The 22,529-nt window shown below is 44.8% G+C and overlaps 1 protein-coding gene across 12 annotated transcripts in view; it reads left to right on the top strand.

The window, feature by feature from the left end:
- The window catches only part of PKHD1 (PKHD1 ciliary IPT domain containing fibrocystin/polyductin), a 475,771-nt gene that overhangs the window by 28,635 nt on the left and 424,607 nt on the right, over positions 1 to 22,529 (top strand). For all 12 annotated transcript variants that reach the window (XR_006385080.1, XM_044252662.1, XM_044252680.1 and 9 more), the window contains 11 exons: positions 3,228 to 3,329; positions 4,114 to 4,209; positions 6,770 to 6,911; positions 10,359 to 10,473; positions 11,480 to 11,758; positions 12,986 to 13,075; positions 13,175 to 13,265; positions 13,959 to 14,101; positions 15,694 to 15,824; positions 16,824 to 16,999; positions 19,610 to 19,748. Coding sequence is in view for 11 of the 12 variants with exons in the window: in XM_044252662.1 (XP_044108597.1) it covers positions 3,228 to 3,329; positions 4,114 to 4,209; positions 6,770 to 6,911; positions 10,359 to 10,473; positions 11,480 to 11,758; positions 12,986 to 13,075; positions 13,175 to 13,265; positions 13,959 to 14,101; positions 15,694 to 15,824; positions 16,824 to 16,999; positions 19,610 to 19,748 (1,504 nt within the window). In the remaining variant the exon portion in view is untranslated. The remainder of the gene's footprint in view (positions 1 to 3,227; positions 3,330 to 4,113; positions 4,210 to 6,769; positions 6,912 to 10,358; positions 10,474 to 11,479; positions 11,759 to 12,985; positions 13,076 to 13,174; positions 13,266 to 13,958; positions 14,102 to 15,693; positions 15,825 to 16,823; positions 17,000 to 19,609; positions 19,749 to 22,529) is intronic.

The raw sequence follows: 22,529 nt of genomic DNA, 5'->3' as shown, positions 1-22,529 counted from the left end.
GCCCTACACCAAACACACACCTGATGCTTCTCTCCTGCTGGCTGCCCTCTACAGGAAACGGTACAGGTCCCAGACTCTGGTCTTCTCCTCATCAGCTTCTTCTGCTCCGTTGTTCCCTCTTACATTCCAGCAACACTGAAATGGACTTGAAATGCAACTTCTCTCCATACTCAGCCTATCACTTGCTTTATTTTTTATTTTTTTAAAGATTTTTTTCTTATATATTTATTAAAGAGAGAGCATGAGAGGAGAGAGGTCAGTGGGTAAAGCAGACTCCATGCCATGCAGAGAGCTCGATGTGGGATTCAGTCCTGTGACTCCAGGATCATGACCTGAGCTGAAGGCAGTCGCCTAACCAACTGAGCCACTCAGGCGCCCTATCATTTGTTTTATTTAAACACCCTTTCCCTTCTCTCTCTCCTTCACCTGGCCAGTTCTAACTCATGCTTTAAGATTCAGCTCCAGAGTCATTTCTAGAAATTTCTTTGTAGTCTACCAGGCCCTCACTCCTAAACCTCCCCTGTGTACTTTCATGTACTCTTTTTAATTTCACTAGCTCAGGATGTCACAATTATACTGTTTCATGGACAGGAGCGTTATGTAAGAAATGCCCCGATAAACTCCACAACCACTCGTGATTAGCTTCTTTGTATCTTTGGTTTACTGGAGAACACAGCTCGTCTTCCCCCGCAGGGAATGTAACTTAGAATGGTCAAAATTGGATCATAGAGAGAAAAGGACCAGAAAATCTTACATTCTGGGGACTAGGAGGCATCTGACAGTGGGGTTTTGAAGCAGTCAGGAGGCAGCACAGAAGGATTGAGGGGTGAGTGCACACCGAGAGAGGAGCATGCAAGATGGGGAGGAGGACAAGGCTCCTGAAGACGGTAGTGGGATTCATTCTTTTTTATTTACTTATTTTTTATTTTTTATATTTTTATCCCCAGGGGTACAGGTCTGTGAATCGCCAGGTTTACACACTTCACAGCACTCACCAAAGCACATACACTCTCCAATGTCCATAATCCCACCCCCCCTTCTCCCAACCCCCCTCCCTTCAGCAACCCTCAGTTTGTTTTGTGAGATTAAGAGTCACTTATGGTTTGTCTCCCTCCCAGTCCCATATTGTTTCATTTATTCTTCTCCTACCCCCTTAACCCCCCATGTTACATCACCACTTCCTCATATCAGGGAGATCATATGATAGTTGTCTTTCTCCGCTTGACTTATTTCGCTAAGCATGATACGCTCTAGTTCCATCCACGTTGTTGCAAATGGCAAGATTTCATTTCTTTTGATGGCTGCATAGTATTCCATTGTGTATATATACCACATCTTCATTATCCATATGTTGATGGACATCTAAGTTCTTTCCATAGTTTGGCTATTGTGGACATTGCTGCTATAAACATTCACATGCTTGTGCCCCTTCGGATCACTATGTTTGTATCTTTAGGGTAAATACCCAGTAGTGCTATTGCTGGGTCATAGGGTAGTTCTATTTTCAACATTTTGAGGAACCTCCATGTTGTTTTCCAGAGAGGTTGCACCAGCTTGCATTCCCACCAACAGTGTAGGAGGGTTCCCCTTTCTCCGCATCCTCGCCAACATCTGTCATTTTCCTGACTTGTTAATTTTAGCCATTCTGACTGGTGTGAGGTGATATCTCATTGTGGTTTTGATCTGTATTTCCCGGATGCCGAGTGATATGGAGCACTTTTTCATGTGTCTGTTGGCCATCTGGATGTCTTCTTTGCAGAAATGTCTGTTCACATCCTCTGCCCATTTCTTGATTGGATTATTTGTTCTTTGGGTGTTGAGTTTGCTAAGTTCTTTATAGATTTTGGACACTAGCCCTTTATCTGATATGTCGTTTGCATATATCTTCTCCCATTCTGTCAGTTGTCTTTTGGTTTTGTTAACTGTTTCCTTTGCTGTGCAAAAGCTTTTGATCTTGATAAAATCCCAATAGTTCATTTTTGCCCTTGCTTCCCTTGCCTTTGGCGATGTTCCTAGGAAGATTTGCTGTGGTTGAGGTCGAAGAGGTTGCTGCCTGTGTTCTCCTCAAGGATTTTGATGGAGTCCTTTCTCACATTGAGGTCCTTCATGCATTTTGAGTCTATTTTCATGTGTGGTGTAAGGAAATGGTCCAATTTCATTTTTCTGCATGTGGCTGTCCAATTTTCCCAACACCATTTATTGAAGAGGCTGTCTTTTTTCCATTTGACATTCTTTCCTGCTTTGTCGAAGATTAGTTGACCATAGAGTTGAGGGTCTATTTCTGGGTTCTCTATTCTGTTCCATTGATCTATGTGTCTGTTTTTGTGCCAGTACCATGCTGTCTTGATGATGACAGCTTTGTAATAGAGGGGATTCATTCTTTTGCTTAGTGCAAACTGCAGACTCATATGGGTAAACAGGGCCTTGCTTGGTGCATCTGAAGTTGATTCCTCTATAACATATTACATTACATTATACGTAATATGCTACATATTCTGTAACATACATATACATTGTACATTACATGTTCTGTAACTTGTACATTGAGTACTTGAGGTCTGGTGACAGACTGCCTAAGAAAGCATCATGGTATGTAGGGATTTCTGCTGATAGCATGAGTGACTTTCAAATATTGATCCTATATGTATTATACATACTGCTATAGATGAGTCCTTATATGCGTTTTGAATGACTATTACCAGAAAAAGTTCCAGCCGTTGCTCATCTTAGAAAAGTTCACATTGGGGCACCTGGGTGGCTCAGTGGGTTAAAACCTCTGCCTTTGGCTCAGGTCATGATTCTGGGGTACTGGGATCAAACCCCACATTGGGCTCTCTGCTTGGCAGAGAGCCTGCTTCCTCCTCTCTCTGTGCCTACTTGTGATCTCTGCCTGTCAAATAAATAAATAAAATCTTAAAAAAAAAGAATACATTATTGAGGGATGCCTGGGTGGCTCAATTGTTAAGCGTCTGCCTTCAACTCAGGTCATGATCCCAGGGTCCTGCGATCGAGCCCCGCATGGGCTCCCTGCCTGGTGGGAAGTCTGCTTCTCCCTCTTCTTGGCTGCTGCTCCTCCTGCTGTGCTCTCTCCCTCTCTCTGTCAAATAAATAAATAAAATATTTTAAAAAAGAGTACATTATTGGTAGCCTTCTATTATTATATTATTATCTGGGTCACATTCTGGTCTATATTCAGAAGCTTACTTTTTTTTTTTTTTCTTTTGCAGAAATACTATCGGTGTTTCCAGACACTGGGAGCCTTGGGGGAAGAACAGACATCACAATTACAGGAGACTTCTTCGACAATCCTGTCCAGGTTACTATAGCAGGTAACCAGGTTGAAATGGCTGAAAGTAGTTTATAGTTTTAAATGCTGTAGGAGATTATATACCTCTTACGGCATGGAGAGAGTGGGGGAAGCAATTTTTGCCTTTTCTGACTCATCACACCACCTGCCATAAGGTGTTTGACCCATTTTGTGGAGACCAGGTGTCCTGCAGGAACAGGGTGTTCTGCGGACACACTCATAATTCATGGGCAATTGCTTCAGGGTCCTCATCCTGGGAATGAAGAGAAGGGAAAAGGCTGGCAGCCTCTTCACAAAGGTTTACTCCTACTGAAAGGCAACCTCTCTCCTCACCCCCCTTGCTCAGCCTTCTCTATAAGCTAGAGTAGATAGGCATTTGCTATGTAGATTCTTCTGGAATGTCTTTTTGGCTAATCCTTCTGTGGGACTCTTTGAGCACCTTCTGTTCTGCCAGGTAGAAGTCTCCGGTTGGTGACGCAGGAACATGTCCTCACCATCCTCACCATCCTCAGTTGAGTGGTGGGGTGTGTCCTCAGTGAATGGCATTGCTTTGCCTGGCTTCCTTTCTGATTACTATAAGCTGCCCTCTGTCCCATTGCCCTGCACACTCCCTTTCTTGGCCCCCTTCATTCTGGGGGACAATGTTTGCTGCATGACCCACATCCAGTTCATTGCCTTAGAATAGGAGCTTATCTACTTCAGCGTGGTTGTGTTGTCTTGCCATTACTTCAGTATACCTATCTCTCTTTCTTTCTCATTCTCTCTCTTTCTTTGTCCACTTATCTGATTTAAAAAATTCCCCTCAGGTATTCCATGTGATATTAGAGACGTGTCTCCCAGGAAGATTGAGTGCACCACCAGGGCTCCAGGAAAAGGTGCAAGGCTCACTGCCCCTCAGGCAGGTAAGGAAGTCATCACCACGGCTGTTCAGCGAACTCCAGTTACAAACACAAGGGACGGAGAAGTAGAAATGAGTGTTTGCTCCCTCAGCTGTTTGACTGGTTAGTTCTGTGAGCTCCGGGCCCCAGACACCACTGTCAGGGCTTTCCTTTCAGAGAGATGCTTAGCTTTGTTCTGGTGTTTCACCACACTGCACTTCTAGCCCCAATCTGATGAATGACCAGTGGGGTTCAGGGGAGACCTGATCTGGAAAGCATAACTGCAGTCAAGACATTGTTGTAGCCACTGGTGGAAACCCCTAAGCTGCCTCCCCCCATACCGTGGGTGGGTTGGGAGCCCATTGTCTGAGAAGACCAGAGCATTCAAGGGCCCTCTCCTGTGCTCATAATGACAGCAGCAGGCAAGGCCAGGGAGTGGGGCATGGTGGGGTGCATTTAAATGCCATTTCTTTTTCTTTGGAAAGTAAGGATGTGTTGTTGTCTCAAGTTTATGCCTGAAGTGGGCTGAAATGGGGGAGGCGGGGGGGGGGCAGGTTCCACCTGTTCTTTGTTGCAGATGAAAAGCAAGGCCCTGGAGCACTTTTCTGGAAGCTCAGGTGTCATTAGGGATGAAGGGCCATTGGCATGTTACGTAGCCTGGAACCACGGGCTATGCGGGCTATGCGTCTGTATTCCTCACCTGCCCCACGGGGGCTGACTTCATGGTTCAAGTGCAGATAGTAAGCTCAACTCCAGAAGCTCCGCACTTACAGGGGAAGTAACCCAGCAGGGGGAGAAGCTTTTCTAAAGAAAGACCATTCAGGTGTGAAAACGCATGCAAAGCTTTGGCTTGAGCATTCTCTGGGTCCCAGATCTGCCATTTTTACTCAGGGAAGGCTCCCATCCAAGCAAACAAAACTACTGAAGCAGGTGGTAGAGAGAATTTGTGTTTCCTGCCAGGAAATAGAGAGCTGTCCCCTCTTCAAGTGGTTCCTGCGTTAGCTGCTTGGGTAATGGTAGGATTATTTCCTGAATGCAGCTGTTCTTGAAAGTTAATGTCCTTTATGAAGACCTTTTGAAGTTTCTCCTATGAAAGGAGGGCAGAAGACTATGTAAGGCAGCGGTGCTCCAGGGCCCACTGGGGGGTGCTTGGCAATAGCTGGTTGGTCCTGTGGAGATGGTGGGTGTGTTGCGGCTGGCTTCTCCTGAGGGGAGGTGCCCAGGACTTGTTTCCATGCTCAGGACAGGCATCAGAACAGTTCTCCAGTAATCTGAGTACTATATTAAAATATGCTCTTACTTTTCTGCTTGTTCCTTATGTACTGCCTTTTTTTTTGGATTTCACAAGGAACGACAGTAGTAGCTTAAAATAGTGATGATAATTACTGCAGCAATCCTTCATTAAGTACTTACTATATTTCAGGCTCTTTGTGTATATATTTCATGCTCCCCTTTTTTTCTTGCCAGAATTATTAAATTGACTCATTTGCCTCCCCACCCCCCAACAGCCTTACTGAGATACAATGGACATATAACTCCATCTCCCTTAGTTTTTGGTACATGATCTCTGCTTATTATTGTCTCCATTTTGTTGCACAAGAAAATGAAGGCATTAAGCGGTTTGCTCAAAGCTACACATGTCGGAAGTGGCAGATCTGGAATCTGAATCCACAAATGGACAATTCTCTAGTTGCACCTTTGGTCTGAGGGTGCAATCATGCAATATTGATTGTACATGTACCTTTGGTGTCAAGGTTTGCTTAATATGAAACACAAAGTAATCAGTACAATATCATTGAAAATATCGTGTAATGGCAACACGCCACATGATTTGTTCCATGTGTGAATCCACACACTGGGGCCATGACATGTATAGAATTTAAAGATTGCTGATTTTCTGGGAAAAAAGGGAATAGAATTCCCAGGCTGAACTAGACCTTGAAAGATACTGAGGGGACCTCTGGGTGGCTCAGTCGGTTAAGCTTCAGCTCAGGTCATGATCTCAGGGTCTTAGGATCAAGTCCTGCATGGGGCTACCAGCTCAGTGGGGAGTTTGCTTCTCTGTCTCCCTCTAACCCAACCCACCCCCACGCCCCCACCCTGCTGTGCTTGTGCTCACTCTCTCTCAAATAAAATAAAATAAAATAAAATAAAATAAAATAGATACTGAAGTTCACTCCTGAACAAGAGAAGTCAGAGCACACAATTATGTTGCCCTCCCTTACTCAATCATAGCATTTGTTTGGTTGGTCAGTTCTCTCCATGACTGGCTTCTCTTTCCCGGACACTCCCATTAAAAAGCGCTCCCTACCCTTTTGTGGTCCTCTGAAAATATTTCCCCTTACTGCTCCTTATCAAGTATCTCTTTCCAAGAGTCTCAGTCCGACACTCCGTAATATTGTCTGCTTTCTGGAACATTTGTGTTATCTGTAGAACCTCTCACGTGACTACTCCATTGGGATCTCGGTTGACTCACCTCTGTAGAAAATATTGGATCACCTTCACTCTGTTACCTGAGGTAAAGTACTTCCCCAGTTTGGGGATGAATGGCCTCCGATGTTTATGAGGTATGCATGTTTTACAGGGAACCGAGGGCTTCTGTTTGAAGTTGGAGAAGCTGTCGAGGGCTTGGATCTCACCTCAGGCATGCCGGGGTACCAGTGGCAGATTGTCCCGAATGCCAGTTCACCATCTGGATTTTGGTCAAAAGAAGGGCTGCCCTTCAGGTATGCTGTAGGAAAAGCAGAGTTCCTGTCAGAAGTGTCTTTCTTTACTGGCCTAGGTGAGACCAGGATACAACAAGCAATGAGATTTCCAGGGGGAGAAATTGGAACATCTACCAATTCAACAACAGTTTGAACACTGTTCTCAACCAGTGTCGGTCATGTTAGTGCAACACAAGCCTTCTGTAGGTGGACACAAACTTTTAAGCACATAGGTAAAATTTATATTTTCTATGAGTCAGTTTACAGACTGCTTCAGGAGATCACTATTAATTGGAACACTGAGCTGGATAAGCCAGGACACTTGGTAGAGAGCAGGGTAAAATTTGCCAAGACCTGAAACCAACTTCTGGCTGATGCCAAAGGAAGAAGGAGGAATATGTCTTTTGGTCATATGGAACAAGCACCCAGTGCCGAAGGTCAACCCAGTGGCTGGCGCCCAGCAGGGGAATCTCTTGTGGACTCTGAGAGATATTGTTTTCCATAGCAGTGATGGCAGCGTGAGTATGGTTTTCCTATTAGTGGTTCTGAGCATTTTTAATCCCTTCAAGGACATGGTCAGAATGTCTAGTTTTCTGAAGTGGTCTTAAAAATATAAAAAGTTGAGAATTGCTTAGACACACTGTTTAGCTCGTGTGCCCTTAGCGTGTATACAGAGGGATGGATTCTTTACTGTGTGACGAATCTCTTCTCCTTTCAAACCTCTTCTCAAAAGAGGTTGGTCATGACCTCTGGCTGTGAATTCCAGCCATTTCGTGACTTCCTCCAAGGATCTGGACATTTAAAATTTCAACTCAATTGTGGAATGAAAGACTTTGTTCCCTGTTCAGGGAATTTCAGACATCAAAGAAGCCAAGGAAGGAAGGAAATCTGTGAACAGAAAAGAGTAGTCTCTATTGTCCCAGATGCCTAACTAACTAGGTATTTAACCACCAATACATAGTTTTAAAGTGGCAATCATGGTGGTCCTTTGTGGCACCTAATGATACATCTTTATCATAGTTTTTGAGAACCATCAATCATGTTCAAAGGAAAACCTTTCAGCTATATTCAGTGTGTGGGGAAGTGTTAAGGAGTCAGACCACCTCAAAATACAAAAGGGAATTTTGGCTATATGTACCACCAGCAGGGAATGTCTCTAACTACCATTTAGAGGAGTTACAAACCATAGTATCTCTTCCATTCTCTCTGTCCTTCATTTCTTTAAAATTCAAAATTTTTAAATTAAAAAAAATTAGAGTATTTATTGATTAATTGATAAATCATTATATTGGTGGGCCTTTAAATGGTTGTTTTCAAAATGATTTTCAGAAAATATTCTTGGTAGGGTTCCTGGGTGGCTCAGTGGGTTAAAGCCTCTGCCTTCGGCTAAGGTGATGATCCCAGGGTCCTGGGATCGAGCCCCACATCGGACTCTCTGCTCAGCAGGGAGCCTGCTTCCTCCCCTCTCTCTGCCTGCCTCTCTGCCTACTTGTGATCTCTGTCTGTCAAATAAATAAATAAATAAAAATCTTAAAAAAAAAAAAAGAAAATATTCTTGGTGTTTATTGAGATAGTTTAATCATTTGCTTAGCCATATCTGTCTCTAATATTAAGGTCACTAGAATTGATCTGAAACATTAAAAAACATATGGTCATATTTTTGGAGTGTTTCATAAAATTGCCTGCATCTTTGAAGTTGTAGGATGTGTCTTTTTATTTGAAATTGTTGACACATTTGATTGACTTTTCTCTGTAGGTTGTAATATTTTTAACTGGAAAAATAATCTCTGTAGGTGTTGAGGTAATTAGTAGGTTCACAGCAAATCACTCCCCCACCCTTTTTGTGAGATAATGTTCAATTAGTAAAGCTTCAAATAATTAAAAACTATTTACTGATCACCTACGTTACACACAACATTATGTTCATTATGGAGGTTTTATCATTATCTTGGGGAATGACCAGCCTTGTCATATGCATGTACAGCCACAGAACAAGGTCAGGCAGCAAGGACTGACCTTCCTCCACATATGTGGTGTGTCTCCCGAAATTCCTATTTAGTTCAACAGATTATGTATTGACTTACTACCATGTTCCAGAACTTCGAAGACAAGTTAGTTCATGAGAAGCAACAACTGAAGAAAGACCCAACTAGACCAGGTCTAGTTTGCTGATGAGGAACCATAGGTAAAGTGTTTTTCTAATGTTATACAACTATCAAGCATCAGAACTAAGCTCTGAATTTTTCTGATTTCAAGTCTTGTGATTTCTCCAGAAGTCCACCTATACCACATATGGCACACCTCCTTTCTCACCCATAGGAATATGATATTTTAAAGAGACACAGCAGTCTGTGAGACCCCATAGAAACACCTTTTGTGAAGTTAATATCTACCATGAGGGAGACAAAATAGAAGCTTCTCTCAATATCACTTGGGGCCATTTCAGTTGTTGATCTCTAGCAGAGAGAGAGGGAAGGAACCAGGCTCCCCGCTGAGCAGAGACCCCCACCCCCCCGATGTGAGGCTCAATCCCAGGACCTCGAGATCATGACCTGAGCTGGAGGCAGAGGCTTAACCCACTGAGCCACTCAGGTGCCTCTATTTCTCTTTATTTCTTTTTTTTAAAAAATTTAAAAAAATTTTAATTTAATTTTTTTAATTTTAATTTTTTTAAAAAATATTTTATTCATTTATTTGGCAGAGAGAGAGAGATCCCAAGTAGGGAGAGAGTCAGGCAGAGAGGGAGTAGGAAGCAGGCTCCCCTATGAGCAGAGAGCCCGACGCGGGGCTCGATCCCAGGATCCTGGGATCAAGACCCAAGCTGAAGGCAGAGGCTTTAACCCACTGAGCCACCCAGGCGCCCCTAATTTTAATTTTTAATTAACATATAATTTATTTCAGGGGTACAGGTCTAAAGGTCTAAAGGTCTAAGCCTTCAGACAACCCTGTGCTGCAGCTACAACTTTCCCGAAGACACCTTGATTACAAAGGGAGTTGTGGCCATTGTGAAGGGATGGGTTGAGATACTGACTAGCAGGTGCTGTAGGAATAGCTGTTTCCAGTGTATGCTGGCCACTCACATGACAGAGTCAAATATTTCTTCCTCCTTGCCACAAAGAAAAACAGTACAGTGGGGCACCTGGGTGGCTCAATCAGTTAAGCGTCTGCCTTTGGCTCAGGTCATGATTCCAGGGTCCTCAGATAGAGGCCTGCATTGGGCTCCCTGCTTAGCAGGAAGCCTGCTTTTCCCTCTCCCTCTGCCTGCTTGTGAAACTCTGAAAACTCCCTCTCCCTCTGCCTTCCCCTGCTTGTGAAACTCTGACAAATAAATAAATAATTTTTATTTTTTTAAATTTAAATTAAAAAAAATTTTTTTTAAGGAAAAACAAAGTGCAAGAACACTCATTTGTTGGGTCTGTGATCCGGGAGTTGGTTGTTTTTACTTCTCTCTGTTTCTCTCCTTTCCAGAGCACGGCTCAGTGGATTCTTTGTGGCTCCTGAGACAAATAATTACACTTTCTGGATCCAGGCTGACAACCAAGCTTCCCTGTACTTCAGTCATTCAGAGGACCCAAAGACCAAGGTATTCGCCTTCCTCTTACTTTTCTTTTTCTTGTCCCTAGTTCTTTACTCCTGAAAAAAAAAAATAATAAGCACCAAAGCACTCATTATTTTACTTGTAATTGTGACATGTCACTAAGCAACCAGGAATTTTAATGTTTCATTTTGTTGGGGGGTGGGTGGGTGGGTTTATTTTTTGTTAAATTTTTTGAAAATTGAGATATAATTGACATGATTTTAACTGTTGAAAAAGAATTTGGTTGAATGTGTTGGCACATTTATTGAGCACTTACTTACTATAAGCCCAGTGTTAAGCAACATCGTTTATGTACCTTGTCTCTGATCTTCACAGCACCTCTGAGAGCTAATTATATTTATCTCCATTTTCCAGATAAGAAAATGGAGGCTTGGAAAGATTGTATGGCCAATCCAGGGCCACTTGGATCATAGGAGGCATGGTAGTTAGAGTTCAGACTCTATCTGTCTGATTCTAAAACTTATACATTTTCCCCTGATTTTGGGGCAGAGATGTAGGCAGTCTTATTTAGGAATTTCCTGGTCAGCTTTGAAGGATAAGAAAAAGTGCTTTTAACAAAAAGCCAAGATTCACTAGCAGCACTGACAAAGAACCACTTATGCCCTCAAATTATTAACATGCTTCTATAAAATTATTTTGCTAGTTGCTAGAGAAACATTGTAGATGTTGATGCGGTCAAGTCATTCTAGGTTTCTCAGGTGGCTTAGTATTATTTTATCCATAGTATCATGTAAAGCCAGGGTTTCAGGTTGGCTGTTTCTGCTCTAAACATGGACCATTCAGCCTCATCCGAATACAGTTTAATAGAGAGACAGAGATAGAGTGAGGGGCAGAGAAGCATACACAACCACAGGTGTGTGATTGAGCTGACTTGTTGGAAAAGCAGACCAGTCCAAAGACCCTGTCAGTAGCTGTTCAGGCACTTGCTGTTTGAGAAGTAAATGCCCATAAGCTTCATAGTATTGACTGTGATATGCTTCTTGGGCCCCAGGTGAAAGTGGCCTCCATCAAGGTGGGCATTGCTGACTGGTTTGACGCTTGGGAGCAGAATGGGCATGAGGGAACTTGGCAACGGAAGACCCCCAAGTTGGAGCTGGTTGGTGGCACCAGCTACTACCTGGAAGCAGAGAATTGTGGGAGAGCCCCCAGCAGGGGAATGAGAATTGGCGTCCAGATCCACAATACCTGGCTGAATCCTGATGTGGTCAGCACTTACCTCCGAGAAAAGCAGCAAATCCGAATCCACGCCCAGAGACTTCCGGAAATCCAGGTGTGCGGCTGTTCTCTGTCCTGTGGGGTTGGATTCAGGGGCTGAACGCTGGAAGGAACATCATCTGGCCTAGTGGATGGAAGGATCACTTTCTGGGAGCCAGGAGGCTTGAGTTGTAATGATAATTCTGCTGCCAAAGGGATAGGGTAATTATCCAATAGGATTGTGAGGACATCTCAAACAAATGCCAAGTCCTAATATTATTGTTTTTTTACTTTTTTTTAAAAAAGATTTTATTTATTTATTTGACACAGAGAGAGAGATCACAAGTAGGCAGAGAGGCAGGCAGAGAGAGAGGGGGAAGCCGGCTCTCCGCTGAGCAGAGAGCCCAATGTTGGGCTTGATCCCAGGACCCTGAGATCATGACCAGAGCCGAAGGCAGAGGCTTTATCCCACTGAGCCACCCAGGTGCCCTGCCAAATCTTATTATTAAGATAATTTTATTTGTGGTCTTAGTGTTAGGAATTTAATTTCCAGGTAAATTCTCTTTTAGAATCTTGTTCTCTGGAGTAGAGATAAAGTCCTGCAAACAAACAGACCCACGTATGCAAGCACATGATGTACACACACGTGATTCCTTTGCTGTTACTGATGCAGGTCCTATCTCTCCACTCATGGTGTTTTCTCCATCTGCTTTGTACAGGTCAAAGCCTTTGGGTCTCTCTGTGGTGCCCCATACTTGTGTTGAACAATATCAGTGCCCTTTCAGTTGCTCACCTCTTGGCGTACAAAGATGAATCCCTATGGACTCTGCTTTTCAAGTTTAGGGTCTACTAGTAACACATGTATGCAAATAACCATAGAACAAGGTAGAAAAGAGCAAGTGATGGAAATGACCCATCTTCCTTTGTAACTAAAATATAGTGCGCCTGTCAGGGAGCATGGGAGGAGCAAAGCAGATATGGAATAAGACTCTGTTCCTGCCCTCTGGCTCCCACCCCACCCCTGGGAGAGGGTGCAAGGCGAGAAGGGCTGAAAGGGGCCCTTCAGGGGCTGCACGGACGTCTCACACCTTAACAAGAAGTGGGGGACACGGATGAATAGGGAGATCGGCATAGAAGAGTTTTCTTTCAGTGCTGACACTTGGGTTCGCAGATATTTCTAGATGGTAGTGAGTTTAGGTAAAACTGAAATTACAAATAAAAGGAAATAGACAGTGAAGGAGATGTGTCCCGAGTTTCTCTGGCTTAATTAGCCCACGTCACTTATTCCTGTCACTCTCGACAGATGCTGACCGTGTCTGGCAGAGGGAGCTTCGTCCTTACTTGGGACAATGTCACCAGTCAGCCAATCCCTGGAAATGTCACAGCCCATCAGGTGGGAGTCTTCTTCAAATAATGACAGGTGGAGGAGTTGGGGGAGGGGTCTTTATGTCCATGATGTACATTCTTGAGTTTGTTTGTTTTTTTAAAACAGATTCAAAGAGTCATTGAGGAGTTACTTGCCGTCAAATGCAAATTGGAACCCCTTTCGGCCAGCAGCCTACTCTGGCTTGGGTTTGAACAAGGTGTGCTTTCCTTGGCTTGGCAAATGCTGATCCTCTTCTCCATTGTCTTTCTCTCTATCTTTTTCATTTCCTGCTACCAGAGCAAGAAAAGTTACGGAAGCTGGATTTGGACACCCAGTGGCCACGAGAGTGACGACACACGTGGGAGGAGGTCACTTGGTGTGGGTTTCAGAGAAAGAAAAGCCATTCCCCTGGGGCTCTTGGGTGGAGCCTAGTGCTCCCCATGCCGCCAATGGGAGAAAGGGCAAACCATACAGGAGGGAATGAAAACACTACAACATTGTATTTTATTTAATTCAGATCGTAGCCAAATAAAGGAATTGTTACATGAAACAGTTGAATTGTTACACGAAACATGTTTACCAAATTGTAAACATGCGAGGGCTGCTTTTTAAGATACTAATGTGAGTTCAGTTACAGTCAGAGCTCCTTGTCTCTGCTTCTCAATAGTTTTTGATGCCATGGTACACAGAGAAAATTGTCATCAATGTTCGATGCTCTGTGGCAGACAGAATGGGGCTCTGCTGTCAGGAGCCTTCAAGCCTTCAAGCTCAAGCTCAAGCTCAAGCTCTGCTAACCCAAAGGCTCAAAGGCTGATGACACGGAGAACTCATAACCCAACCCCGTGACACATGTTGGGAAGCTCTGTCTTATCAGTCTCTATGCCGGTCTTCCTGTTTTATCTGCCTCCAGGTCCAGAAGGTTCCAGCTTTGAGGGGGACCTCACCAGTGGGACAGAGCCCTTCTGCGGGAGGTTCAGCCTCCACCAGCCTCAACACCTTGTCCTAACACCCCCGGCTTCCCAGGAGGGCTACCAGCTAGATCAGTACACGCACGTAAGTAGCAGCCCTCACCCTCCTGGGTAGGTTGGGTAGGGAGGGTTATGCTCTGGCGTTGAGACTGAGGAAGCAGAAGCACAAAGGAGTGATTGCTGGGATCTGCTCCATGCGTGTTTCAGGCTGAGATTCTGGGTTTCTTAGCTGCTGTTTCAAGTGGTGAACAGATACCTCTGGTCCTTCATTAGTTAGTGGTTCCAGGGAAATGCCTTTGTTTTAGCTGTTTTTACATGCTCCAGGATCTTTTTTGCTCATTGGGGAAGAGCGTGGACACTGTAGTCAGACTGTTTGATTTTTGAAATTTGACTCTACCCCTACATGTCCTCAGGGTCTCAATTTAGTTTATCCCTCTGTGAAATGGGTAGTCATATGGTCTAGAATTGTGGTGGAGATTAAATGAGATAACCTACTAATGTGTGCACTGGTTAGGACTCTGTTAAATGCTAGTCACTGTTATTTATTATGGTTTTTTTTTTTTAAAGATTTTATTTATTTATTTGACAGACAGAGATCACAAGTAGGCAGAGAGGCAGGCAGAGAGAGAGAGAGGGGGAAGCAGCCTCCCCACTGAGCAGAGAGCCCGATGAGGGCTGGATCCCAGGACCCTGGGATCATGACCTGAACGAAAGGCAGAGGCTTTAACCCACTGAACCACCCAGGCGCCCCTATTGTTTTTTTTTTTTTTTAAATTGATGGGTTGACTAACACAGCCATCTTTCATAAAAAGAGAGCAGCCTCTTTGCCCTTTGGGAGCTAGAGGGAGCCTAACGGGCTGGCTGAACTCATGGCAGTGTTTGGGGGTGGGTGGCTAGAGGACTCTCCTTCAGGCCTGAGATTGTATCATTCTTTGATATTCCTCAAAATTCCATCTCCTATGTGTTTCAGGGTTCAGTTGGTTCTTAGTGGAACTTCCCAGGGGAGCTGGGATTAGGCATGTCAGGTTGGGGTCCCATCCATCTTCCAGGGTGCCTTCTGCAGGACGGGATCCCAACAAGGGGCCATTTGCCCACATGGGGAAGTCTGGAATTATGGAGGTGATTCTGGTTGTTACACTTGGGAAGTGTTACTGGCATCTAATGGGCAGTTTCTAAGGATGTTGCAAAACATCCCCCAATGCACAGGACAACCCCATCCCGCTCCCCTGCCGACCAGAAAAGAATTATCCCCTTCGAAAGGCCAACTGTGGGAAAAAATAATCCTGTAATAAATTCTTCTTGGGAATTTTTCTTAACTCAGAAACCAAGGATGGCAGTGAATTAGTGTTCAGGCACTGAGGCTCAGAGAGGTGAAGTGACCTGCTCAAGTTTACACAGGTAACTGGGTCAGAACAAGTGTGTTCTAACTGAGATACTCCATACTCCAAAGTCCTAACTGCCAAGCACAGTGGTAGGCATTTCATAACTCTCCGCGGAGTCAATGACAATTTATTCTGTTTGCCTTTCTGGTGAGATTAGTAAGCTCCAGGAGGATGGGACCTGGACTGACGTTAACTCTCACAGCATTTCCTAGGGACGGGACCCTCTTGATGACATGTTGCTTGAATGGCTGCTTCTTGCACTAATCGAACTCATACCTTTTTCCGGTGTCCATAGTTGTGCCTCGCCTACAAAGGCCACAAGAATAACATCCTGAAGATGACCATATTTTTCACAACTGACTCTCAAAACTTCATTAAGAAGAACATCACCTGTGACTGGAGTCTTGTGGGGACCAGTCCCAACAGGTAGCTAATCAGTGGGGAGTGTGGTGGCAATTCCCCCGGCTGGGATGATTAGCTCTCTTGGGGACAGGGGCCCCTGTGAGGTACCGACGATTTCTTATTTTGGGCCTCAGATATTAACCTGTGATTCTTTTTTTTTTAATTTAACTATTTATTTTAGAGATAGAAAACATATACATAAGCAGGGAGAGTGACAGAAGGACAGTCTCAAGCAGGCTCAGACTCCCTCCTGAGCATGGAGCTGGATGTGGGGTTCGAACCCACCACCTTGAGATCATGACCTGAGCTGAAATCAAGAGTGGGACTCTTAACCAATTGAGCCACCCAGGCTCCCCTTCCCTTGGGATTCTGAACACATCTTAGTCAACTAAGAAGTTTGATTTAAGAGTAGTTAGTTGTTAGGAATATAATACTTTTTGCAAATACCCTTGACACTTAACCTGGGGATAGAACCATAGAACATCTTATGTGGGAGAGATTTTAGAGACTGTTCCTTGACATTACTGATAGGAAAAACTGCTACCAAGAGAATTATTGAGTCACCAAAATTTATATAGCAAGTAAATAAAGACTCTACAATGAAACTTAGGCTTCTTGTTCCCTTGATTTCGTGTTCTTTCCATATTGGTCTTACGGGTTTTGTAAGTGGTCTTAAACCTCAGTGAATCTAGGGGTATTAATCTTCTCTGTGGTTAGAGCCTAATGTATGACCTGCTGAAGATGTCATCTGAATCCGCTGTCATCTGAAAATGCTGCCGACACTGTCATGAGCGAATGACTGCCTTGAAGTGTGCCTCACCCACGTGATTCCACATGCTGAGCCTGTCTTGGATGGGAGGCCTATACCCGTGGCACACAGGGCTGCTGGGGTGCAGGGGTTCTTGGGGTGTCTCTCCTCACTGCACAGTCTGCAGGCCCTCAGGCTGGTGAACTCGGCTCTCTGCGAAGGGGCTGCAGGTGCACACAGAGAGGCCCAGTTCTGCTGGGGGCTTTGTTTTTCAGCTGGCGGTTCACTTGCATGGACCTCTGGGAGACCTGTGTGCGTGGCTCTGTGGATCTCGAGCCAGCTCTAGCAAACTCCTCTGTGCTGGTTCACCAGATCGACCTCTTCCCTCTGTGTCAGGAGACCCGTGGGTTCTATGTGGATGAGATTATTATTGCGGACACAAACATAACAGGTGATGATCGAATCTGCTCTCTTTAAGGGGTCTGTCTATCAAGTGCTGACCTCAGACTTTTCTGCTTGGGGCAGTTCTTCTTTTAATGCAGAGGAAACACGTGGCTCCCCATCTTGTCTGATTGGTCCTGGAAAGAAGATTGGTTTGGGATTGTGTGCTCTTGGTCCCCCTATCTTTCTAGCTAATACCCTCCCCACCCCACCCCCATTTATCCAATGCTTGCTCTTCTGTGCTCTTATCCCAATTTTACCACTTTCATGCTGAGAAGCTTTGTTTCCTCATCTGTAAAATGGGCATAAGCAGGACCCCATCTTATTGAATTACTGTGAAGGTTAACTGAAGTAAAGAATGTAATGAAGTCAGCACAGGTCTTGCACCATGGGAAGTGCTCAATAAATATAAACTGTTATTATTACTATTATCATGATTATTGTTAGGTTAGCAGGACTTCTACACCTGTCCATGAATTTATATCTGTCATGCAAAGTGCTGGAAGGAATAAGGCAATATCTGGTCCTGTAAATGGGCTAAAGTTCTCATTTACACCTTCAAGGCAGACTCAGAAAAGTGAGAGAGTTAACCATGTCCTTATGAGAAAAGGCTTGACCTGCTTTTTGCCTATCCACATTCCTCCTACTCAACTTTCAGAGCTCAAGCTCAGCCCTTTCCTCCATGATCTTCTCCCTTGATCTCCTTTAGGCAAAGCAACCTCCCCTAGCTTTGCTTGTCCATGAGGCTTAGGGACAAAGAGTTCATCAGGGGTCCTACTGAGACTGTCCAAGTATGACGGGCACTTGGGGAAGAGAAACCCACAGCCAATACAGAATGGGGCAGTCTGTCCCTGGGCTTCGAGGCTTCCAACTTTTGCCCACTTTCCCTTTTCCCTTTATAGTCTTTTGTCTGAAAGTTATAGAGCTGAGGGCAAGAGAGATTGGGGGATGGTGGCAGGAGGTCTCACTTTTGGCCCTGAAATCTCCTCATTCTAGGATACTCACCAAAATTCCATTTCTTACCTGGTTCACCGGTTTAAGTGTTTGGGGGCATCTGTGCTTTGACTGATTTCAAACCCTGTTCATGTTATGGTGTAATTAGGTGATGATAATATTCAAATGGAGTGCTGGGGTAACCACTTGAATTTCTTGGGGCCCAAGACAATTGGCTGGACCTTTTGTTGCTCTCCCCACCTCCCACCCAAGCACTATCTGGATTCCCGGAGTGCTGAGGCGATCAATATTTCATGCACTTGAACCATCGACTGGGAACTCAGGACTAGATGATCAACTCTGTTTCCACTCTCTCTAAACCCCTGACGTCCAGGAGACAGAGTCCCTCCTCACTGACCCACCCTTTAGCCATTAAATACTCCAGTATGTGGGACCACCTAGGGTTGAGGTGAGGGGGAGGGGGGAAGGGAGGAGTGGCTTGGGTGAAATAGTCCCCTTTCCATTTTGTCTAGTTTCCCTGCTGGTGATGACTTTGCTTTGAGGATGATTTAATGGCAAGATGAACCGATAGCCATTGTTAATTGAGATTTATGTGATCAGCTTCATACTTTATATTCTCTGATTTCATCTCCTCTATGAACATTTCTTGTATGTAATGGTGCCTATCACTTACTTCTCACTGAGATCTCAGAAGCCCATAAAGTGCTCCTATTATCTCCACTCTGTAGATGAGGAAGCCAAAACTAAGAGGGGTTGAATATCTTGCCCCAAATCACACAGCTGGGATGGGGGGGTTGGCATCTGGACACCGGAGCCAAGCCTTCAATGACTGTGCCCAGGTGAGCAAATAAGCATTTAATGAACACCTACTGTGTGCTTAGTATTATGCTAAATTAGCAGGGGTCATGCAAAGATGCTGCGCTTTGGACTGTCCACAGAACAGTGGATCAGAACACTGTCCACTGTTCTGATCATACAGTTTTGGGGAAGATGTGTCCCTTACCCTGGGGAAGAGAATCTTAAAATATATTGTGCTTGTCATTTTGAATCTTCCATCCCACTAAACTCTCTGTGCCATGCAGATTGATGTGTTATGATTCCCACTTAACCAATGAGGAAACAGTTTTAGGTTATGTTGATCAGCCAAATGGTTACCTAATACAAGTGGAAAATCAGGATTTGCGCAGTAGTCGGTTTGAAGGCTTGCCCTGTTTCTGCGCCTGTGCTGAACCCGCTCTGTGAATGAGCGCTCACATACCTCTAGAGGGCGCCTGTGCGCTCAGTGTTCTGAAGGGGATCTGCTGTAGGTGCCCGGAGTTGCCAGAGGCCTTGGGGAGGAAAGGAGGAAGGGGTAGCAGTCCACGCTGCAGTAGGTCCTCGCTGTGTGGGGGTGCGTCCCAGAGCGTCGAGAGGGACGTTGGCCTAGTGTGGGGCTTATTAAACTTAGCTATGGAATTAGCGTTTGTCTCCCTCAACCATGACCTCCCATTTTCCTTCTGGTCCAAAGCCGCGTCCTGCTGCCTCCTTTTCCTTTGCTCTCATGGTGGCAGACAGGTGGGAATCTCTGCTTGAAGTGGGGGTTGAGAACTAAGTAACTCAGCGTCTGCCGTGGGGATTTTCCGCCAGACACCAGTTGCTTGCTGACGATGGGATCATTGGTCTCTAGTTTCTCAAGCAGATTCCGGAACAGCTCGCCCCGGGGGCAACCTGGTGGAGTCGCTCAGCGTGGTGGGATCCCCTCCAGTCTACAACGTCAGCTTCTGGTTGGTGGGGTGCGGCCGGGAGCTCCCACTCATCACCGCAAGGTAGGGAGAGGTCTTTGCTCGCAGGTCCCTTCTTAGGGTTGTCAGTTGGCCAGGGGGGACACAGAGGTGGGACTTTTATCAGGAAGAGCTACCTGACTTGTTGCTTAAAACCACGGTTCTGAGTCTTAACAATGAGGAACGGATTCACCAGGGAAGTCTTGCTAAAACACAAATTGCTGGGCCCTAACGGCTCTGTCTCTAACTCAGTAGGTTTGAGGGGAGGCCTGAGAATTTGAGATTTTGCATTTCTAATGAGTTCCCAGGCAATGCTGATTCTACTGGTCTGGGGTCTACACTTTGAGAGCTAGTTTCTAGTAAATTTGCTTTTAAGTAGTTGTATTTTTCTGCTGTTCAGAGCTTCCCATTACCACTGTATTCTGTTTACTTTCCACATTCCATTTCCCATATATTAATTTAATTGGAATTTTTCGAGGCGAAATGAAATAGTCTAAGTAAAAAAACCCCAGCTGTTTCTTTTTTGGGGGGGGGTTATTATGCTAAGGGAAATAAGTCTTTAGAGAAAGACAGTTATCATATAATCTCACTGATATGAGGAATTTGAGAGGCAGGGCAGGGGTGGTTATGGAGGGAAAAACAAGATGGGACTGGGGAGGGAGGCAAACCATAAGAGACTCTTAATCTCAGGAAGCAAACTGAGGGTTCCTGGAAGGGGGTGGGTGGGAAGGATGGGACGGCTGGGTGATGGACACTGGGGAGGGTATGTACTATGGTGAGAACTGTACATCGTGTAAGACTGATGAGTCACAGACCTGTACCCACCCCTGAAGCAAATAATATATGTTAATAAAAAACAACAAAAAAAGCTGTTTCTAAGAACTTACCACCAGATGGCACTAGAGGCCCATAAGCGTTGCTTCTTACTAGTCAACAGTCTAGGCGCGGTTGATAAAGCAGTAACAGAGGATCAGGCTCCATCCACCCAACTCCCGGAACACATGTGTGCTCTAATTCGTTTTTTTCATTTTTCACTTAAACCCCAATAGGGATGAAAGACTCGAGATGCGCTGCCTTTAACATTTTTCTTTCCATCTTTTTCTAACAAGTGCCAAGATGAGTTCTGCTCGTACATGGCTGGGGCCGTGTATAAAGGGCAGGTGCAGAGAGCTTGAGTCTGTGGTCTGCTCTCCTTAGTGTTCCATGGCCCGCTGGGCAGGAAAGATGTGCAGACCATCAACAGGATCAAGGAATGAAGGAGCAGCGGTGGGGGAGGGGGAGCCTCCATCTTAGCCAGCCTGCAGTCCTGCATTCCCTATGCCAACCCTTTAACGCAGAAATGCTAGAGGCTGATTTGGGTTACTCTGAACAGGTCCACAGTAGAAGGGTCCTGGCAACCTTCCTTTCTCCTATTTCCTCAAGTCCCTTAACTCCTTCTGGAAGCCTCCTGCCTCAGCAACACAGGACCCCCTTGGGTTGGCCTCTGGTAACTTCATCCCCCAACACAGATGCCATCATTCTCTTTCTGTATAGTTGTGTTTAAGTGCATCGACATGTAGTTCTTTTTCTTTTTTAAAAGATTTTATTTATTTTTTTGTCAGAGAGAGCACAAGCAGGGGGAGCTGGAGGCAAAGGGAGAAACAGTTTCCCTGCTGAGCAAGGAGTCCGATGTGGGGCTTGATCCTAGGACCCTCGGGATCATGACCTGAGCTGAAGGCAGATGCTTAACCCACTGAGCCACCCAGGCATCCCCATCAATACATAGTTCTTAATATTGATAAAGGTCATATATATTTATTGTTGAAAATTTGGAAAATATGGTAAAAGACTTAGGAAAAGTTAAAAAGTCACTCATAATCCCTCTGCTTGGAGGTAACTGTACTGACATGTTAGACCCATATTCTAACTCCCTTTTTTCTAAGCAGTTTTTGTATACATATACCCATATATATATGTATAATATTTACTTTTTAAACCTCAAATTGGGACCATACATTACACACTATATTTGGTAACATGCCCATTTCACTTATCACTTAATGGCCTAAATTGAATATTTCCCCATATCACTGATGGGGAATGGTATGTTTTTCTAAAATATGATTTCATTGGCTGAACGGTAGTCCATCTCACGGTTTGTCGTGATTTATTTGACCCATCTATTGTAAAAGCGAGATTAGGCAGGCCAGTGTGTTTGCACACAGGAATCAGCTAAGAAGTTGGCCAGAAGGAGTGGCCTGTGTGTCAGACGGATACAGAGTGGGGAAGCGTCTGTGGAACAGGGCACTGTCTGCTCACTTAATGATGTGAATGGATTAGAGAAGACCACGTTCTGTCTACTCTGTGCTTCAGGGCCAAAGCTGTGGAGGCTGGAGGCTGGAGTCATCACTATTTATTCTGGGTTCCTGTGTTCCCAGGATCAGTACAGAGACAGGGTGGAACATTCTGTAAGAATCCAAATATTTGGGACGTCTGGGTGGCTCAGTTGGCTAAGCCTCTGCCTTCAGCTCAGGTCATGATCTCAGTGTCCTGGGATCGAGCCCCATATCGGGCTTTCTGCTCAGCAGGGAGTCTGCTTCTCTCTTTGCCCTTCCCCCCCCTGCTTGTGTTCCCAATCTCTCTGTCTCAAATAAATAAACAAAATATTTAAAAAATTTTTAAAAATATTTTATTCAATTGTCAGAGAAAGAGAGCATAGGCCAGGGGAGAGGCAGGTAGAGAGAGAAGCAGACTCCCCGCTGACCAGGGAGCCTGATGTGGGACTCGATCCCAGGATCCCGGGATCACGACCTGAGCCAAAGGCATATGTTTAACTGACTGAGCCAT

This window comes from Neovison vison, chromosome 1 (assembly GCF_020171115.1).
Source record: "Neovison vison isolate M4711 chromosome 1, ASM_NN_V1, whole genome shotgun sequence".
Lineage (NCBI taxonomy): Eukaryota > Metazoa > Chordata > Mammalia > Carnivora > Mustelidae > Neogale > Neogale vison.
This window is presented reverse-complemented; position numbering and strand designations above follow the sequence as displayed.